Source organism: Sciurus carolinensis, chromosome 11 (genome assembly GCF_902686445.1).
Source record: "Sciurus carolinensis chromosome 11, mSciCar1.2, whole genome shotgun sequence".
Lineage (NCBI taxonomy): Eukaryota > Metazoa > Chordata > Mammalia > Rodentia > Sciuridae > Sciurus > Sciurus carolinensis.
The window spans coordinates 8,585,774-8,606,547 of NC_062223.1; the positions used below are offsets into that span (position 1 = coordinate 8,585,774).

A 20,774-nucleotide genomic window follows, 5' to 3' on the forward strand; every position below is an offset into this window, starting at 1 on the left:
CGCGGCGCGGCGGGGCGGGCGGCGAGGAGGCGGGGCGGCGGGCCGGGGCGGGCCGGGGCGGGCCGGGGCGGGCGGAAGGAGAGCCAGGCCGGAAGGAGGCTGCGGGAGGGCGGGAGACAGGAGCGGGCCCGGAGCTGCTGGGCCGGAGCGGCGGCGCCGCCATGTCCGACAGCGAGAAGCTCAACCTGGACTCTATCATCGGGCGCTTGCTGGAAGGTTGGCCGGGGTGGGGAAGGTCCGCGCCCTGTCCCTTGCCCGGCCCGGAAGTGGCCGCGGGCGGGCCTGACCCTCTCGGGGCCAGCGTCCACTGGGCGGGGACGCGCCGCGAGGTCCCGTGCCACGGCGCCCCCTCATCCCCGGGGCTCGCCTCACGGTTCCGGGCCTCTCCGGCAGGCGGAGCAACCCCCTCTCCTGGGCCGGGGCGCACGGGTGGCCGGGGCCCCTGGGGCGAGGGAGGAAGCTGTGCAGCGTAGCCAGGAAGGGGCGCTGCGCTTTGAGCTTTGGGTGACAGGCCCCTGCGCACCGCAGCCTCTGTGGAGGGCCTCGAGGGTAGTTGGGGGTCTTGTCTTGGAGGCCCCGCAGCAGCAGCTGCCCCTGCCAAGGCCCGGCCCAGCCGCCCCTCGAGGTACCCATGGGGCCACCCGAGTTACCCACCCACCTGTCCCAAGGACCAGGGTCCTAACACCCTATTCCGCCCCCAGTGCAGGGCTCACGGCCTGGAAAGAATGTACAGCTGACAGAGAACGAGATCCGTGGTCTGTGCCTCAAATCCCGAGAGATTTTCCTGAGCCAGCCCATTCTCCTGGAGCTGGAGGCCCCTCTCAAGATCTGCGGTGAGCCCCCCACCCAGGTCCCTTTGGCTTCCTGAAAGTGGCATTGCCCCCCTCCCCAAAATTCCTGGATCCCTCTTCCCTTCAGCCCATTCCTGGTCCTGGGTTCAAGTGTACATCTCACACCTAGCTTACCCAGTCCCCTGGATCGCAGGCGATATCCACGGCCAGTACTATGACCTCCTGCGGCTGTTTGAGTATGGTGGCTTCCCTCCAGAGAGCAACTACCTCTTCCTGGGGGACTATGTAGACCGGGGCAAGCAGTCCTTGGAGACCATCTGCCTGCTACTGGCCTATAAGATCAAGTACCCTGAGAACTTCTTCCTGCTGCGTGGGAACCACGAGTGTGCCAGCATCAACCGCATCTATGGCTTCTATGATGAGTGTGAGTGGTCTGAGTGTTGGACCCAAACTGCACACACCACTCTGCATGGGACCCTCGCAGACCCCTTGTGGGCTGGTCATTTCCTGCCTGCTCTCTGGCCTGAGGCCTGGCACCTAAGAGGGGTCTGGTGAATGGATGCTGCCTGGAGGATTGTCCATTTACTACTGCTTCCCACCAAAGCCCTGCCTGGGGACACACCCCTCCAGTATATCCTTTATTTAGGCACATAGGATGCTTGTGTGGCCTGGCCCTACTCACGGGGTGGGGGCAGATTCTGACCCCAAGTTTGAGCCAGATTGAAACCCAGATTTCCACGGACTCGGGTGCTTTAGAATTACTCCTAGAGGACTGGTAGGGGTCGGGGTGTGGGCTTGAGCCTTCCTTGCCTTCCAGTCTCCTTCTCCAGCTCAGCCCGAACAGCCCAGAGAGTACTCTGGAGAGCCAGGGTGGGGTGGGCAGGCCTCCCCACGAGCCATCTCATTCCCCTGGGCAGGCAAGAGACGCTACAACATCAAACTGTGGAAAACCTTCACCGACTGCTTCAACTGCCTGCCCATTGCAGCCATTGTTGACGAGAAGATCTTCTGCTGCCACGGAGGTGAGGGTGGCTGTGGGCACAGGCTGAGGAAATGCCTGGGAAGGAACACAGGCCATGTCCCTGGGGGCCTTGGAACAAAGCTGTTAGCAGGACTATTATTCCCAGTCGCCTGAAACAGCTCTCCTTGAGTCTAATCTTGGACGTCACTGGCAGGAAGTCCCCCCATGCCACACTGTCAGGCTGCACTCTTTTCCTGTTGTGGCATTCAGCATCCTGCAGTGCCTCCTTTCTCCAGGGAGCTCTGGGCTCCTTGAGAGTGGGGACATCTTTGTGCTTGTGACTTGACTCGAATCTACCTGCCTGGGATCCTGGAGTCCAGGAGAGAGGCAGAGTGGTGGGAAGGAAGTGAGGCTGATTCCCAGAGGCTCCCTGGGGCAGGGAGCAGGGGACATCTGTGTTTTGATGCTTGTTTGAGGAATTGTCCTGTCCCCACAGGCCTGTCTCCAGATCTGCAGTCCATGGAGCAGATTCGACGTATCATGCGGCCCACGGATGTGCCTGACCAAGGCCTGCTGTGTGACCTGCTGTGGTCTGACCCTGACAAGGATGTGCAGGGCTGGGGCGAGAATGACCGTGGTGTCTCCTTTACCTTTGGGGCTGAGGTGGTGGCCAAGTTCCTGCACAAGCATGACTTGGACCTCATCTGCCGGGCGCACCAGGTGGGCCAACAGTCCTGGTTAGGGGAAGGACAGTGGGCACACTGCGCTTGTGGACCTAACTAACCTATCCTTGCCCAGGTGGTAGAAGATGGCTATGAGTTCTTTGCCAAGCGGCAGCTGGTAACACTTTTCTCAGCTCCCAATTACTGTGGTGAGTTTGACAATGCTGGCGCCATGATGAGTGTGGACGAGACCCTCATGTGCTCCTTCCAGGTGGGTGTGAGGAAGGACCTGGCGGGCCCTGCAGCCCCTGTGGCTCAGCACTGTAAGCCTGACTAGCTTTGTCTTTTTTAGATCCTCAAGCCCGCTGACAAGAACAAGGGGAAATATGGGCAGTTCAGTGGCCTGAACCCTGGAGGCCGACCCATCACCCCACCCCGCAACTCCGCCAAAGCCAAGAAATAACCTCCGTGTGCCACCCCTCTGCCCCGATGATGGATTGATTGTAAAGAAATCATGCTGCCATGGGGGATCACACGGGCCCCTGAGGCCCACCCATCTTGGGGAACATGGAGCCTTGGTGTATTTTTCTTTCTTTTTTTAATGAATCAATAGCAGCGTCCAATCCCCCAGGGCTCCCTCCCACCTGCACCGGCAGTGGCTGCAGGTGGGATCCTGGGGCTGAGGCTGCAGCTCAGGGCAAGGCAGGCCAGATTGTGGGTGTCCAGCCGTGCTTGGCCAGAGGGCTGGCAGCCGGATCCTGGGGCGACCCATCTGGTCTCTTGAATAAAGGTCAAAGCTGGATTCTCTCCATGGCCTCTGTCTCTTGTCCCAACACTGGGGCTGGCAGCCTTTCTGCACAGAAGCACAGGACCAGCCAGGGCAGCCCAGCCATACACTCGGGTCCAGAGGCTTTTGGAATTCCAAGTGAGGGCCAGAGGACATTGAAAAGGCAAGAGAAACGATCTTTTCCAACCACAGAGGGTTCCAGAGATGTGCCCAGCATTCGAGGGGGGGGGACATTCATGATTGGCAGAGAGTGAATCAGCAGGGGCAGGAGCCCCTTTGTGATTTTTTTCTTAGGGAGGTGAGGGAGGGAGGCAGGCTTCCAGCCCTGGCCAGATGGCTGTGGCCTGGCCTGAGCCTGAATGGTAAATAAGAGGTAAGGAATCTCCTTGTGGGCATGCAGCTTGCCGCCAGGCCTGGGAAAAGATGTCACTGGTTGCAGGTTGTGGGGACGGCAGGACTCAGGCCAGGCAGGTTAGCCAGGTGCAGCCTGCACACAGAACTGCCAGCTCGCCCCAGCAGTCAGCCCCTCTGCTGTCCCCTGGACTGAGATCCAACCCTGCCACTGGCTGGCTTCTAGTCCACAGCCTCGGGACACATGCTTCAGGTTCTCAGTTCAGCCTTCACCGTCACTGTCTGCAGCCAGCACAGGGCTGGGGCCCTGGGGAGAGTGGACGGGGGCCAGGATGGAGCCAAAGAACAGTGAGCGGAACTGGAAAAGAGGAGGAAGCCAATAAGCTCTGGAGGGGACTCCTTCCTCACCTCCCAGCCCCCACCCCCAGCCCTACCTTCTTGGGAGGGGGAGTCCCAGGCACTGTACTGGGCTCAGCTTCATCTTCCTCCTCTGAGCAGGGGCCAGGAGAAAGGGAAATGGAGGGCAGTGCCCGTGGGCCCTCACTGCCTACAGTGGTTTCCATAGCAATCATGTAAGAGTCAATGTCATCGTTAACAAAGTCATCCACGTGGGGTGTGCTGTAGGCAAAGATGGAGCATCAGAAGCAGGGAGAGAAAAGGGGGCATAGAAAGGCCCCACCCTGAGGGCTCTGAGGGGGCTCTGGGGCCTAAGACTTCTGGTGAGCTCTTGGTTTTATTACTTCCTGATTGGCTAGAGAGAGAGGATGCAGGGGTCAAGTGGGGGCTTCCTGGAGGGGGTGGGTCTGGAATCCCTTTGATCAGAGTTCTGGTAGGGGCCTGAGGGAGGCATCCTGGGGCGAGTTCAGCTCAGCTGGGGGAAGGGAGCAGCAAGTCCTGAGAAAGAGGCCACATGGGGCCCAAGCCCCCACCTTCCCTAGGGACAGAGCTGGAGAGCACTGGAGCCCAGGGATGTGCTGGGCGGGGGGCCAGACCAAACTTCCTCTGCTTCAACTACACTGGGCCTATCCTCCCCAACCCACCTGCCCCTCCAGCCACCTGCTTCCCCCACCCCAGGCAGCTCCCTGCCTCCCGCAGTCCTCTCCCTCCTAGGCCTGGGAGGAGGCTCAGAGGGAAGGCCTCAGCCAGAGAAGGAAGCCAGCGAGACCTTGGGGATGACTCCCTGGGTGGGAGGGGTCTCTGAGTACAGCTGACCATGAAGGCTGAGCCTGCAGGGCTGCGGCCTGACAGGAAGTTTGTGTGTGCGCTGGGGGGAGGTGCGGAAGCTGGAAGCAGCAGGCTCGTGCTGGGGTGCACGAAGATGGAGGGAGGAGTGGGTGGACGGTGCCCTCACCTGGGAGCCTGCAGCGGAGGCACTGGCCTGTGGAGCTCTGAGGGGCCCATGTCCTGGGAGTGCAGGTCCGCCTCTGAGAGTGTGGCCAAGACAAAGTGGCCATCCAGCAAAGAGTCCTCGATGATGAAGATGGCTGGCCTGGGCAAGGGACAGGGTCTCCAAACTAGGTCATTCCACGCCCCTCCTGGCATCCCGGAGCCCTTCCCCCTCCCGGTCCTCAAGCTGATTTACCTGCCTGGAGCATCGAAGTGAATGCTAAGAGGCAAGTGTGCTGACTCCGCGAAGCTCAGGAGGCCCTGGGAGGAAAGCGGCAGGTGAGGCCTGGGCTGGGGGAAGGACAGATGGTGGGGGTGGCGGGAGGCTCACCCGGAATTCCTTGAGGCAGAAAGTGATGGCCACTCCTACTGGGGCCTGCAACTGCTGGAAGTCTTCCTCCCCAATGCTCATCTCAGTCACCATGGCTTTGACAGTGCTGTCTGTTGGGCAGGCACAAGGAAGAACTTGAGCCCTGGGTCTCTGGGCCCAACTCGAGCTCTGCTCCCCACCAGGGCATGTCTAGCTCCCTCACCTGCCTCCTCCTCTTGGTAGCTGCGCAGAATGACCCGGTGGCCACGGCCAATGCCCAGTGTCACCTCAGCCAGTGTGGGAGGGAAGGGCAGAATGGCCTCCCCCAGGATCCTGTGCGGGCAGTGACATAAAGACATGTGTGCACTGTGCAGGCTTAGCATGCCTTAGGAAGGGCAGGACAGGATGAGCAGGATATGACCCCTGCCAGGTCGGAAGCTTCCCAGCTATGGGACAGAAGGCAGTGGGAAGGCTGGGCAGGCACATATCATCATGCGGGGCTGAGACACCATATTCATGCCAGCCCTACAACTTGGCCCTCAGAGCACATATGCTCATGTCTCCCAAAGATACACACTGCTAAGTATTTACACACAAAATAATATGGAATTTGCCTTAAGACAACAGGGTAGAAGAATTGGCATACACTTATGTACTTGAAACCTTAAAAAAAAAAAAAATGCCCATGTTTACAAAGGGAGAGCTGGGCATGGTGGTGCACACCTGTAATCCCAATGACTCAGGAGGCCAAGGCAGGAGGATTGCAAGTTGGAGGCCAGCCTGGGTAACTTAGGGACCCGTCCCAAATAAAAACTTAAAAAAAAAAGGCTGGGGATTTAGCTCAATGGTAGAGCACACCTGGGTTCAATCCCCAGTACTGCAAAAATAAATGAGAAAATGAGTAAGAGAAAGAACAGCAAGAGAGGCGGCCCAAATGCAGACCAAGGAGACAACATTCCCTTTCTCCACGCAAAGGAGGCCTGATGGCTGCTGCCTCAACCTAACTTGGGGAAGCAGACGTCAGGACCTGGAAGGACCTTGGGCAACTTGAATGTGAGCAGTGTCCAGGCTGGAGCTGGCAAGGAGAGCTGACTCTTCCACTAGGGAGCCCACGCCCTAGCCCCACACAGCCCCTCTGGGTTCTGACTGCGCAGAACGACTGTACCCTCATCATGGATTGCTTGGTAGCCCTCCTGGACCCCAACTTTCCTGTCCAGCTTCCTGCCTTGGACCTGGAGACTCCCCAAGACCAGAGCCTGGGCAGTTAGGAAGACAGGCTGCCCCTGAATGGGGACACCTTCAGGACAACCAGACCAGAGAAGGGCTTGACCCCCTGAGCCCCAGGGTAAAGACAGGTCTGCGAGGTGACTCGGGTCAGACAGGAGGTCTGATGGCAGCCAGATGTGCTCTTCAGGAGGGGAGTGCGGATGGGTTTGAGGGGCAGAAAGCCAAGCCAGACCGCTGGGATGGAGAGGGCAGTTCCTAGAGACCGTAGGGACCATGTGGCAAGGGAGCATCTGCCCCTCGTCCTCCACACTGCCCTCTGCTTCAAAGAGTCAGGTAAGAACCCCAGCCAGGGAAGAGGCCCTTTGCACTGGGCTGGACAGCCTTTGCGGGTCACAGAAACCCTGGAGGGGAAACGCAAGAGGTGTCTTCTTAAATTGAGCCACAAAGAAGGAAAAGAGACCCAGGGCAGAGCTTGTGGCAGGGGTGCGCTCACCGAGCTGGGGCGCGGAGCACATGGGGGCACGAGGATGGGTCGAAGACAGCCTGCAGGGATTCACAGTCCTGGAAGGACAGGTTGTGAGTCTTCCTCACCCCTGCATGGGCAGACAGGGTTTCAGCGGGCTTGCCGGCCTCCCGCGCCCCAGGGTAACCCCGCAGCTGGCCAGGTGCCTGCTCACCGTACTTGCAGTGCAGCTGGACCACCAGGCGGCTGCTTCTGCCATTCAGAGAGATGCAGCATTTCTCCACAGTCTTCTCCAGCACCGCCAGAGAGCGGAAGACCGACAGGAAGGACTGAGCAGGAGGAGGACACATCAGCACCTCCACTGGCCACCACTGGCCTCGCATGTAACACTGGGAAAAGGTCTCCCATGACACGCGGGACATCTGCACACTTCCAGGTCTCGTCCACACTGTCCCCCTGCCCCGAAAGGCTTGAAAAGCCTGTTTACTTTTCTGGACCCACTTGAACATCACCACCCTCTCCAAGTCCCTAGCATCAACTGCCCTCTCCATGCCCCATCACCCTCTGTGACCGACTACTGGATTCTGCATGCAGCTGTCTCAGCATCCAACTCTGAGTGCCCCAGAGCAGAAGCACGGCTGGTGGCAAGGCCACTCCTGCTGGGAAAGGCCTCACCTTCATCAGGATCTTGCAGCGCAGCAGGTCCTGACCAGGGGTAGCTGCCTGGTACTGCTGGAAGAAGAGGGGGGCGAAGAGGAAACACGCGTAGGCCGAGCGGGAGGAGTTCACGGTCCTGAGGGAGAGCTAGGCCAGAAAGCGGGGAAGGGACGTGACACGGTCAGGAGCAGCCACAGGCCTACCCTCTGGTCCTCCCCCTCCACTGTCATCTTCGGAACACTTCTTCCCCTGGGAGTCGTCAGGGCACCCAGCCTGCCTGGCACTGCTCCCACAGCCCAGGGCTCCTGGTCCTGCCCCCGGTTACCTCTGTCACCCCCACCCAACCAGTGGGCACTCCAGGGAGAACAAGTGCAGAGTGCACACGCAGGCCTGGGAAGGTGACAGGGCCCCAGGTTACCGCCCAGCAGGCAGGAAGGAAGCACACTCCGCAGACGAATCTGCTCATGGTCACCCCGCTCGGCGCCGGGAGCACTGAGACCCGGCTGGAACCGCCCCCGCACGCTCCAGTGCCTCACCCCGTCCTCCAAGGGCTCCAGGTAGAGCTCGTCCCCGATACGCGACAGGGAGTGGACGGCCTTGCCCAGCACTGCGGGGAGGAGAGCGGAGGGGGTTAGGCGGGCGCCTCGGGCCGGCTCACGTGCCCCGCCGCCAGGCCGGCCCGAACTCACCCTTCACGTTGCCCCCTGTGACCAGGCACTTCATGCTGTCCCCAGCAAGGAACCCGGGCCCAGCCTGCGACCCGACCCGACTGAGACTGGGGGCCGACCCGCGGCGAAGCACCGCACCGGGTTCCAGCCGCCACCGCGAGTCCCGGGTTCCCTTCCCGCGCACCGCCCCCCGCCGGCCCGCCCCCGCCCCTTATTGGTCCCTGCACTGGCGCCTCCGTCACGTGAGAAAAACGCTCGCAGGGTCCGCTGTCACGTGACGGAGTCAGCTTCCTGGAGGCGGGCCCGTCACGTGACCCGGGGCGCGGTCTCCGCGGCGTGGGTCGCGTCTCCCTTCCCCGGCCGGTCCGGCCCCTGCACCTCTAGGGAGCAGCTCGTTGGGCTGCACGGCGGACGCCAAGAGAAGAGGACGCAGCTCTAGGGCGCACGGTGCCCGTGCGGAGGACGCAGCGCTGGACTCGGAATCCGGAGATGGAGGGCCCGCCCGGGTCACTTAGTACAAATTTCCTGGGCGTCTGTCGGGGCAGGCAGGTCGAGACCAGACCTTCCGCACCCAGGCTGGGTCAGACTCGGACACAGGCAGCAGCCATCAAGCTCTAAAAAGGGGTTAAAGTGACTTGTCGCAGAAGCCGGGAGTGGAAAGGGGCTGTTCATTCTGGCATCAAGGATCCTTCATCATCCTCTGCACTGATACCAGAGAGGAGATTCTGCAAGCAGAAAAGGTGTACCTGGCCGAGGGAGGAGCAAACGCAGGGGCTCAGCCGTGCGCGGGAGAGGGAGCCCGCTCCGTGAGCTTTGCAGAGGGGTGGGGGCCCCCAGGAGAGGAGGGGCACGACGGGGAGGCCCTGAAACGGGTAAAAAGGGATCGTGGCGATGCACGTTTCACGAAGATCCTAGACTGTGTAAAGGGGCGCGGGTTCATCGGCTGCAAAGTCTTCCCCTTGCTCTGTGCCTCTATGCCCAAAGGGAGGTCCTGAAGCGACTCGTTGACCCCGAGTCCCCGCAGCACCACGTTTGATGACTCTCTGAAGGGCTTCGGTCGAGCCTCCCGTTTTCCTGTAGGGCCGGCCTTGCCCCTCTGGTTCTGTGGGTAGTGAGGAGGCCTCTTGCTCTCCAGGCTCTCTTTCTTTATCGCCTTTTCCTTTCCAGGGGACTGGTGTCAGTGTCCCCCCTCCCCAGCCCTTCAGCTCAGCAGACTGGGAGTTACCCTGGCCCCTTCCCCCTCATTTCCTTGGTTCAGTCCTTCATGAGATCCTGATTGCTATACTTCCCAAACAGGTGGCAACTTGACCCTCCTCCTGGGGCCACTGGTCTGTCACTTGGATGACTACAACAGCACTCAGTGGGCTTCAGCCTCCACGCAGCAGCAGAAGTGACTTCCCAAAATGTTGATTGTGTCATGCCTCTACCTTGTCTTCATGTTTCGTGGTTGCCATAAAATCCAGACTCTTGACCCTGAACCTGCAGGATCCCAGTCCTACCCACCTCTCCACCTGTTTCCTCCCTTTGATCATCAGTGTGCCCTGCCAGTTCTCTGGACTGGCCACTTTCTCTTGGACCTGGGCATCTTGGCACCTGCTGCTCCCTCCACTGTGGCCTTCTGCCTTCTCATAAGCTGGCTCCTCTTCCTCAGGCTCAGCTGCAGCAGCCCCTACTCAATGAGGCCTTCACTGCCCCTCCCCCAGTCCTCCCTAGCTAAGTCCCCTGCCCTGTTGTAGCCATGGTGCTTATCACTGCTACAATATTTCATGTGTTTATTTACTTAATGTCTATCTTCCTCATTAAGGTTTCAGCCTCACTCAGGACTACTGCTTCCTTCATTGCTGTATCCTTGTATGTCGCTCAGGCCCAGCCCTTTGTGGATGATAAGTAGACAGGTGTTAGGTTAATAAACATGAACCATAGGAAGCTGAGCTGCAGCCAGGCATGGTGGCACACACCTGTAATCCCAGCAACTCAGGAGGCTGAGGCAGGAGGATCTCAAGTTCAAAGCCAGCCTCAGCAACTTAGTGAGGCCCTAAGCAACTTAGCGAGATCTGTTTCAAACCAAACAAACAAAAAAGAACTGGGGTTGTGACTCAGTGGTTAAGTACCCCTGGATTCAATCCCTGGTACCAAAAAAGAAAAAGAAAAAAAGAAATAAAGAAAAAAAAAAAGGCTGAGCTGCCACTCACCTGGTCTTGGCATCATGAGGAGAGAAACAAATCCAGCCTCCAGTCCTCTGCCTACAGTGCCAACCTTCCCTGTATGACAGCTGTCCCCACACTCTGCATTGAAAGTGCAGCCATAGCCATTTGTTCCCTTGCTGTTCCTCCTCTCTGGAATGCCCCACCCTGGGAATCAGCATGGCCTTCTAGCTTCTCCAGCCCTACCAAGCAGCCAGCTGGAGCAGAAGGTAGATGACAAGGCCTCTGAAGGCAAGAGAGGGAGCCTATAAAGTCGACAGTCCCATGTCTGTCCCCAGCACCTGTGGGGCTGTAGCGTCCCATCCCCCTGAGGTCTTTGGACCAAGGGGAAGGGAGACAAGCACTTTGGAGTCTGTCGTCGGTGGCCCTCCCACCCCCTTGCCCAAAGTCAGAAATCACCTGGGCCTTCTGCAGGACGTAGAAACCAAAAGGGGCCTAGAACTGGGAGCCAGGACACTGGGCTCCTGTCGGATTTCACGCTGCCCGGTTCTTGGATGGTGGAAGACCCTCCCTGTCTAGGGCTGTTTCCTCATCTCTTTGCTGTGCTGGGGGAGGGTGGAGGGAGCATGAGACGCTCCCGGAGGCCCCCTTCCAACTTGACTTGCTGTGACCCTGAAGGGGCCCCAGGACATCCCTGTGCCCTCATCTCCCCCACACCAGAGAGGGCCTATAACTGGTGTCCTGCCTTCCCCTCTCCCCAGCTCCTGGGCCATGAGACTAGATGGGCTCTTCTGAAGGGCCAGCAGGGCACATCCAATCACATGCTTCAGGCCCAGAAGAGAAGAGCCAGCAGCCGAGGGGGCCTTTCTTGTGGGGTGAGAGATGGGTATTGGAACCCGAAGAGGACCCAGGTCTGCGCGGTAAGCCTCACAGCCTTGCTTATATGTGGCTTCAAGCAAGTCAGCGCCCTCTCTAGGCCTGTTTCTTAAGCAAATGAGGCAGTCGGACGAGATGCTCTGTCAGGATTCTTTCAAACCCCAAACTTTGTCCACAGCCCACATTAGAAGTGGCCTCCTGTGAGCAGGTAAGTCTGTGAAGATGTGGGTGTCTGCAGCTGGCAGATGTGAAGTGGAAGAAGGTGGTCACCATTTCACACCTTTAAAATAATTATCTGGGCCTGGGGCTGTGGCTCAGTGGTAGAGCACTTGCCTAGCATGTGTGAGGCACTGGGTTCGATCCTCGGCACCGCATATAAATAAATGAATAAAATAAAAGTCTATCAACATCTAAAAAATATTAAATAAGTAAATAAATAAAGTAATTATCTGGTAGGAAATTTCTTCCCTTCAGTCACCACTTCTCACCCAGTTAGTTTGGGGAGAAATCTCAGGAAGCCCAAAGGCTGAAATCTCTCTTGGTGCTTCAGAATCTACTCATTCTACACACATCAGATACACTTTTCTAAGTGCAGGGAAGACTGCAGATGGAGTTCCTGTTCCAGGGAGGGGGCTTCCACCCTGGTGGGGAGAGACAGTCGGCACACAGTGCACAGAAGGTGGCAGGTGCTGTGGGGAGAAAGAAACCCTGGAGAGGGACCGGGGTGTTGGGGGAGGAGCACTCTAAATAGCATGGTCTAAAGACCATGGTTTGGTCTTTGGAGAAGTTGACTTTTGCACCAAGACCTGAAGGAGGCAAGGGAGTGTGCTCTGCAGGTACCTGAGGACAAGCAGAGTAGGTGGAGGGAATGGCCAAGGCTCTGAGCAGGAGTTTGCCTGGACAGTGGAGTAGCTGATCTTGGCAGAGTGGAGGCTCCTGAGCTGGGACAGTGAGGGCTACAGCCTCCTGGGAGAAACTGGCATTAGCCACAGAATGACCAAAGAAGCATGGCATTGGACAGATCTGGAGAGGTGTCAGGAAGGGCTTCTAGGGGGCAAGGACAGTTTGAGGTAGGCAAAGCTTGGAAAAAAAAGTTGAAGAGCACATTCACTGAGGAGTGGTTGGTGAGGATCAGGTAGCAGGCACCTGCTCTGTCCCATCCAGGATGTCCTCACAGCTGGAGAACAGATGGGATTATTCCTGGTGGGAGGTTCTCCAGGTTGAGGTAACTAAGCAGCAAAAGAGCAGAGGGGCCCGGGGTGTGGGGTCACTGGGTCGTCTTGACCTGCGTGCGCACGCACGGGGATTGGTGGCTCGTGTGCGGCACAGCAGGTGCTGCCAGACTGTGCTGCCAAGCCCTGCCTGGGCCTTGCTTGTTCCCTGGCATTTCTCCCAGCAATCAGAACAGTGTTTGGCTCTTAGCAATGGTTGACTACGACTGTGATGAGTGACTGGAGGACAAGATCAGAGCCCATGCAAGACTGGCATCCAGGATTGACTGCTGAGGTGCAGAGTAAGGTTCCAGGTGCCAACCTCCTGAGATCTGAATCCTGGCTCCATCGCTTACAAATTCCGAGAAAAGACAAGTTGCTGATCTTCTCCAAGTCTGTTTCCTAACCTATAAATTGGGGGCAATGATGGTCCCCAAGGGTTGCTGTGAAGGTGCACAGTCCCAAAGCTCTTCAGCTCTGCTGCTGCGAGGGCTATTGCCACCTGTATCTCCACAGTGCCCCTCACAGAAGCCGCACATCAGAAAGGGACACAGGTGGGTGTGGAGACCAAGCACATGATCCGAGGGACTCAGGGGGCAGACTGAGGCAGGAGAATTACAAGTTCAAAGCCAGCCTGAGAAACTCAGCGAGCCCCTATCTCAAATATAACATAAAAAGACCTGGGGATGTAGCTCAGTAGTGGAGAACCCCTGGGTTCAAACAAAAAAGCAAAGCCCCCCAGATCATCAGTTTGATTAAGCCAGGGCAAATGCACACCAGGAGCCCCACAGGAGAGTCTCCCCAGTGACATATTACATAGGAAAGGCCTGGAATTCAGAAACTGGAAAATCTCTAGAGGACTCTTGGATAGGAGCAGAATAGTCAGCCCAAGGGGAGGGAGCTCCAGAAGGAGGCTGCTGCTTCCAGCTGTGTTGCGTGCTGGCCCCACGATTCTGGGCCCTTGGTGTCCTTGGCCTCTTGAGGGCAGTGGGAGCGCTTACCCTCCTGGCATGCTGGAGGCTGGCATGAGATAATGGTGTGCCTACATTGCCCACTTTGCACCCACCAGGGGCCAGGTCTCTTCAGTCTGCAGGGCTGGAGGTGGAGGGGAGATGGGATGGAATTTTTAAAACCCACAGTGGGGATGGGAAGGGGGAAACTCAGGCTTGTTCACCAAAACCTGGCATGCTAGAGTTACAGGCCCCCTTGGAGCTCAAGTGAGGTAAGTTTAGGACAAATCAAAGGCAGCATGCTCCACCCAGCAGGGGAGGACACCGATGGAACTCATTACCCCAAGATGTGGTCTCGGCTGGAAATATAAATAGCTTCACAAAAGGTTTAGATAAATCCATGGATGACAGCTTCATTCATGGGTTCCAACGGGAAAGAGGCTGTTTGAGTCCTGCTGTTCCCCCTCCCCTGAGGGAAGCCATCAGGGAGGCAACCTGGTCTCCCTCAGACCACCCCTTGGTGCCCCTGTTAGAGGCAGGCTTCTGCTGTAGGGGCCCCAGGAGGTGTTGCTGTTCCTGTGGGCTAGAGGTGGGCCTGAGTCCCTGGCCCTCTGCTCCTCCTCTCCAGCATCCACCGTCATCCACTACTGGACGAGATGAGGGCACCGCCAGCTCTGGGGAAAGCAACTCACTGGGCTGTCCCCTAAGGGACCAGCAGAGGGAGACAGACACCGCAAACTGTCCCAGCTCCCAGAACAGAGACCAGACCGACTACCCAGTAGGGTCCTAGGAGCCTCTACAGGTGCCAGCTTTGTGCCCAAGGTTGTGATAGGTCCCACAGGGCAAGGGAGCAGAGAAGACATCCCCCTGGCCGAGGGGATTGCTACAGGGGACATGGGGACAAGGAGGAACTTTCAGGGAACAAGGACAGGGTGGGGAGGTGACTGCTAACTATGAGCAGGGCGGCTCTGGAGCCAGGCTGCCTGCCTGTGACCCTGGGCAAGTTGTGTAACTTTGTGCCTCGGTTTCCCTGTGGTAAGACGGCAACCACAACAGCACCTGCCTTGAGAGGACTGTGTGAAATTGCAGAAGTACTCAGGTGCTGTGTGGCAGTGCCAGGCACATCTGGTTGGATGGAGATCAGAGGTCTCGGGTCCCTGGAGTTCTGCACCTCGAAGAGCGTCGCCCGAGCCTTACCATCACCGGCTCTTCATGAGTCAGGCTCACCTGTAAGTGGTGGACCTGGGCTCTCTGATACCAAAAAACTAGGAACTTTCCAGCATTGTCCTGCAAGCCAGAGGTTGAAGGAGGCCTGCTCCAGGGCCCTGGACTGCTCTGAACCTGTTACCAGGCTGCCTGTGTCACTGATCAGCTTGCCCTGTGACTGGAACCCACACCCTTGGCAGGCAGGTCTCTAGGTCTACCCTGGTCTGTGAGGTGCATACAGCTTCGGGGAGCTTTTGGAGGTGACTGGATCTCACAGGTGTGGGTGCCAGCTCCTCTCCAGCCCTGCTCCTGTTCTAGGCTGTGTGCCTCCCACCCATCCCCACCCCTTGGCCCTGTCCCTTAGGGAAATCTGTCCTAACATCTCTTCCAAACTCCAACCAACACGGCCTTTTTTCTTTTTTTCTTTTCTTTTTTTTTTTTTCTTTTTTTTAATCCAGGGGCATTCTGCCACTGAGCTACATCCAACCCTTTTTATTTTAAGACAGGGTCTCACTAAGTTGCTTAGGGACACACTAATTTGCTGAGGGTTGCCTCAATATTGTGATCCTCCCTTGTCTCCTGAATTGCTAAGATTACAGGTATGTGCCCCTGAGCTGGCTCCATAGTCTTTCTGAAGCTCCTGTTTCATTTAACATTCCAACCATCAATGGCTAAAACTGAAGTATGTATAGATGCTCCATTAGGGACCATGAGGAAGGTGTTATGAGCATATTACCATCACCCCTGTCTCTTGGGGGGGAACACAGTGAGGGTGCAATGATTTGCTCAAGTTCATGCAACTGGTAGGGGAGGGCCAAGCATTCTCCCTATGTCAGTTAAGTCTCCCACTCACTCTCCTAACAGTGCATCACAGAATGGCCCCAGGGAAGAGGGTGTCCTCTGACCCCAGGCCCTGAGGAGCAAGGACAGCCTTGAGAAAGGCCTGAAGCTTAGAGCGAGGTTGGTGGGGAGGGAGGTGAGAGCTCGGGAGGAGCCGGCAGTGACTCAGCCGGGCAGGATAAGGATCTTCCAGGGAGAGGTAACCCCACTCCTCTGCCAGGGGAGACGGAGTCACAGAGCCTGCGGCATGGGTTGGCCAGGGCAATGGAACATCCTGGGAGAATGGCGGGGACAGCTCCTGGCGGGCAAGGGAGGAGTGGAGCACCTGGGGGTATCCCTTTGTCCTTGCCTCTTCACACACCCTTCACCCCGACATCCTGCAGATGAGAGACAGTCCTGCGGGGGCAGTTGGAGGGGTTCTGCTGCCTCTCAGCCTCATTCTGGCTTCTTAGGGGAAGCAGGAACATGTGGGTGGGATGTCCTTTGGGAGGCCTCGAGGGTCAGGTAGGGGTAGGGGACCCAGGGTAGGGCAGGGCTGCTGCTGGAGTACCAGAAGCCCTCTGGCCCTGGGGTTTCCGCTGACATCATGGCCAGTTCAGGGTGAGGCAGGGCCCTCTGGGCTCCGGGACACTGGAGAGAAAGGGAAAGTGCCCACTCTCCTGCCCTTCCTTCCCCACCCACATGCCCTGTGTGCCGGGGCCTGCACTCACATGCGCACTGCAGAGCACACACATATCCTGGTGGGGAGGGCTATGCCTAGGGATGCAGAATTCCTAGGTGGGCCTCTGAGCCCACCTAGGGCCTTACTCTGCCAGCTAGAAAGTGGGCGGGCCCAGAGGAAGCAGAGGGAAGCCCTGTCTACTTCTGTTGATGGATGGCCCTCTAACTCTCAGCCTGATGCTCATCATGGTCCAAGCTCCCTGCTAATGGAATCCAGGATGCTCGCCGAGCTCTCCAGCACTGCCACGTCTGGCCTGTTGCTGATGAAGGGAGGCGATGTGAGGTACCTGGCCCAGCATCAGTCAGCAGACATTAGGGAGGTTGCGGGGCAGGAGAGCCCAGTTCTCCCTCTGCTCCTGGGTCACAAAATCTCCAGGAACTTGACTCTGTTTATGTCCCAAGGAATACCTTATTGTCCTGATGGACCAGCTATTCCACAGGCTATATGGCTCACAGCCAGGGGGCACTAAGCAAAGTCCTACAGGGCGAAGTCTGCCCTCAGACTGGACCTCTTCTCTTTTCAGGAGTTCTCTGCCTTGCAACTGTCCCCATCCCCAGGTGGGCACCTGCATGCGTGGTTGAAATGGCATTTGCTATAGTCAGACATTGCTAGGTTTCAGCCTTTGTTCTACCACTTCAGGCTTGTGTGACCTGAGACAGTGACTTCATTTATGTCTCCATTTCCTCACGTAAATATGGAAAACAGAGAGCTCCTGTCCCAGGGTTCTTGTAAAGGTGAGACCGAGTGGTCCTGGAGAGCCTCAGTACATTTAAACTACTGCTAGTATTTAAGCAAAGTGACTGCTGCTGAGAATGACCGATATGGTGGCTGCTGGGGAGGCTCCTGCCAGCTCCTGCCTCTCCTGCTATGCCCGTCAGCCTCCACCCTGCTACCCCTGGCCCCTGGGGTTCCTCTCTGTCCCCAGCACCTGGGGAGGAGGCACTCAGGGAATGTCTGAGGAAGGACTGAGTGAGTCAGTGACTGTCTCTGCTCTGTGGGACTGTATGACCCCACCCTCTGCTCACCTGTCAGGAGAGACTTCCCTAGTTCAGGAATCTGGACCCTCCCAGACCAGGGCCCCTTCAAAACCAATTCCATGGCTGGGCAGGACATGGTGCTGTGGGGCACCTGGTGTCTTCCCTGGAGATGCCAGTTAGGGGGAAGGAAGGGAAAGAGGGAAGATGGGAGGGGTGGGACACTAGCCAGTTTCTGAGCCGACATTGACTCACTTCCACTCCTTCGAGGGCAGTTCAGTCATCACCTGGTGCCAGCTCTGCCCCCCACTCAGCCACACCTCGTGGGGCCTGACCTGCCACCCTCCTGTGGAAGGTCAAAGGAGCTGGCAAACCAGTGTTCACTTCATCAGTCCACTGAAAACTCCCACCATCCTGCGGAAAAGAGGGCAGAGGTGGTCATACCCCATTCCAGAGAGGTGACAGGCTTGATCACGCTGGCCAATGGAAAGCCAGGTATCCCGACTCCCAGCCTGGCCCTATGCCAGGTGCAGGGAGCCATATGGTAAGGGCGGTGCCTGCTGTGACCCTCCCTCAGTCCACTGCATTTTCACCCTGAAGCTCCCCTCTTCTGGAAGTTCTCTGGGTCATCCTCCTTGACCCTAAAGGCCACCTGTGGCTGATGGCTGACATTTAATGCATGTCCCAAGGCTGAAAATCTTGAAGGCAGGGGTGGGTTTTCCTTGTCCTTTCTCTGTCTTTACAGGACCTAGCACCGGAACAAAATCCCACAGGACAGATGGGACCTTTCTCTTCTTGAGGATGCTCATTCCGACCTTGGTTCTTATCCCCAACCTTGCTCCCAGACTGTTGGAGCTGGAAGGGCCCTAACAAGGTTCTATTTAAGAATCACTGGGGAGTGAGAGCTTTCCTAAGCCCACCAGCTGGAAATCAGAGGACAGTCACCTGTCCCATCAAAACCCTGGAGGGGTCATTCCTGCTCCACTTTCCTTCTTCTACCCCAAATTCCAGCAGCCCACCCCCATTTTTGATTTGGCAGAGTGAGGCATAGCCTTTGCTCCAGCCCCCACCCCACCCCAACTGGCAGCTCCTAGCCTGCTGCCTTTGCCCAGACATGGCAGAGGGGCACTGGCGGCTTGGAGATGGAGTTGATTTTCCCTTTGGCAGTGTGGGAGAGGGGGAGGGGAGAAGCTTAGCCCCCACTGGGTGAGGGGAGAGGGCACAGCAGCAAGTCTGGACAAGGGCAGAGGGAGAACATGACTTTCCCAGCTTGTGGGCCACTACATGAAGAATCAAAGGCAAATTGGGGGCCCTGGGGGCTGCGTGGAAGCCGATTATCTTGCCCCCACCAGGCTCCGAGCCACTGCCCTGTTCCAGCAACTCCATGCCTTGGAGACTAAGGTGGTCAATTCCTATGGCAGGGTGGGGCAGCACCGTGGACGCCCCCCAGCTCTGCAGCAGAGTCCTTCCTCTTCCTCGCCAGTGGCTCCCCATCTTGCTCCAAAAACTCTGGCCTCCTCCCCCTTTTCTCACTCCCACCCATTTGCCTCTTTGTGTCTCCTCTTCCCGTCCCTGGTCCCTTCTCCTTTCCCCCTCCTCTTCCTTCAGCCCCCCTTTCCTCAGCCCCTCTTCCCTCTCTCTCCCAGCCCCCTCCTCTTCTCTGCATCGGGGCTGCTTTCCCCCTGACTCAGCAAGGTGCTTTATAAGGTGCTGAGGGGGCTCAGCCAAATCCAAACCACATTGTCTGCGCAGCCTCTCCACCAGGGGCAAGCTGTGGAGCTGCTCAGCCAAGGGAGCCGGCCCAAGCTGCTCCCCGTCACCCTCGCCCTCTCCCCTTTCCTACTTAGCTCCCTCTCTCGGAAGGGGTGGCTGCTGGGGGACCTCCCGGCCACCTCAGAACCGGTCACCAGTGGGCATCTGCCTTCTTGACCTTGGGCATGTGCATCAAAAGATTTGTTGGGCTCCTGGGCCAAGAATGTCATTGAAACTCCAGAGTTCTGGCTGCAGGGGGTGGGGAGAAGGTGGGGGAGGAGGGCTTGAGCACTTTCACAAGGGCCCCTCCAAGGCCCTTGCCATCAGAGCTGCTACCATGCTCCAGAAAATCCCCTGCCCCCACCCCAGCCCGGCTCTCCATTCTTTTCCTCCTTGTTAAAAAAAAAAAAAAAAAAAAAAAAAGGAAGGAAGAGAGAATGAAAGAAGAGAGAGAAAGAGAGAGGGGGGAAGAAAACAACCCAACAACAAAGTCTGTCCCACTCCAGTGAGGTAATTGAAAACAAACTTCTTCCCCACCCCCCCACCCCCCCACTCCAGTTCTCCGGTATGGAAAAGAGAAGTGCTGCCCTGGGAACTGGCCATGACCATGATGCCTACTCTGACCCACAGGTTGGAGGGGCTGTTGGCAGACTGGCCGGGTACCCTCCTTTCCCAGGGGCACCAGAAAGAGTAGGGGATGAAGATATGGTGCCACTCCGGAGAGAGGCATAGCCCTCCAGGTCTGGCTGCCACCCACCTCTCTCCCTTTGAAACTACAGGTAAAAAATAACAAAGCAACTTGTTACCAAATGATTTAATTGGTGGTACGCTGCTTCTAGGACCCCCAAGCGTTGGGGACCCAATGACTGTCCCCCAAGAAAAATCACAACGTGGGGATGTCTACAAGCCCCAGATGACAGCTGTTTCCTCTGCACTAGGTCACTCCCCCTGGCAGCCCTTTGAAGAGGGAGGAAGGGGGAGGAAGGAAGACCCCCCTGGGAGGGTCTAGTCTTATGGGTCCCCTAGGTCTCCATCCCAGCAAAGTCCCAACCCAGACTGGAGGGGAAGAAGGAGGGAGAGCGCTCCCCGGCCAAACCACCCCTACCTCACCACCGGAAAAACCAACAACCCAAAACCCCAAAGGAAGGAGGGTGCCAAACGTCTCAATGGGGAAGTGTTTTACAATCGGGATGCTCGCTCTGTCCGTGGCCTTGAATCTTCGCATTCTCGCTGAGTCACCCGCAAAGCCTCTGGTGTTGAAACTGGTCCGGTGCCTCGTGCTGATTAATGAATTACAAATCCCCCACCCATGTGCATTCTCCCTGGTCACTGGGAAGAATGAAGAACCTTGTGAACTTGAGAGAGACGCTGGGCAGTGGGCCCTCCTGCCCCCTTCCTCCCCCCGCAGGGGGCATTGTGAGCTGGTTAGTCACCTGCCCCAGCCTCTGGCGCTTCACTGAGCTCCAGCTTTTGGAAATGGGACAAGCAGCGGGACAATAGGCAAGGGGGGCGGTCAGCCCAGACAAAGGGCAGCAGGAAAAACACCATCACTTGCTTTGAGGCCAGTTCACTGGCATTTGGGAGAATGTGTCATTGCATTTACTCAAAGGGGAGGGGGAGGGAAGGCTAGAGATGAGGAGGCAGAGGTAGGGTGGGCGCAGGGAACCCAACAGGGTAGGAGGCAGGGGGCAGGCGTCCCCAGGCGGACACCGAGGGAGAAGCCCGCATCGAGGCCGGCTCCCTCTCCTGGTCCTCGGCGTCTGTAGAGGGACCGATGCCCTCCCTGCCCCCTCCCCCAGGAGGCCCAGGGTGGTACCGCCGCAGCCTCGCCTCACCT

General features: G+C 57.7%; 3 protein-coding genes across 5 annotated transcripts in view; 1 reads left to right on the plus strand and 2 right to left on the minus strand.

Moving 5' to 3' along the window:
* The first annotated feature begins 77 nt into the window (after nucleotides 1–77).
* On the plus strand, nucleotides 78–3,221 carry Ppp1ca (protein phosphatase 1 catalytic subunit alpha). The gene is made up of 7 exons (XM_047518535.1): nucleotides 78–216; nucleotides 702–833; nucleotides 985–1,215; nucleotides 1,709–1,813; nucleotides 2,249–2,472; nucleotides 2,551–2,685; nucleotides 2,767–3,221. The coding sequence occupies exons 1-7, from the start codon at nucleotides 162–164 to the stop codon at nucleotides 2,875–2,877; spliced, it is 993 nt and encodes a 330-aa protein (XP_047374491.1). The 5' UTR covers nucleotides 78–161; the 3' UTR covers nucleotides 2,878–3,221.
* Nucleotides 2,779–8,436, minus strand: Rad9a (RAD9 checkpoint clamp component A). Its single transcript, XM_047518534.1, has 11 exons — nucleotides 8,285–8,436; nucleotides 8,132–8,202; nucleotides 7,614–7,742; nucleotides 7,153–7,267; nucleotides 6,969–7,068; nucleotides 5,472–5,581; nucleotides 5,270–5,379; nucleotides 5,135–5,199; nucleotides 4,904–5,041; nucleotides 3,987–4,170; nucleotides 2,779–3,910 (listed from the first exon to the last, which is right to left on the minus strand). The coding sequence occupies exons 1-11, from the start codon at nucleotides 8,316–8,318 to the stop codon at nucleotides 3,815–3,817; spliced, it is 1,152 nt and encodes a 383-aa protein (XP_047374490.1). The 5' UTR covers nucleotides 8,319–8,436; the 3' UTR covers nucleotides 2,779–3,814.
* An 11,346-nt stretch (nucleotides 8,437–19,782) lies between these two features.
* The window catches only part of LOC124958891 (uncharacterized), a 46,986-nt gene continuing 45,994 nt past the window's right edge, over nucleotides 19,783–20,774 (minus strand). For 2 of the 3 annotated variants that reach the window (XR_007103951.1, XM_047517442.1), the window contains one exon: nucleotides 19,783–20,217. Coding sequence is in view for 2 of the 3 variants with exons in the window: in XM_047517442.1 (XP_047373398.1) it covers nucleotides 20,117–20,217 (101 nt within the window). In the remaining variant the exon portion in view is untranslated. Of the gene's footprint in view, nucleotides 20,267–20,774 lie in introns of all 3 variants that reach the window. The other variant, XM_047517441.1, reaches the window with a different exon arrangement.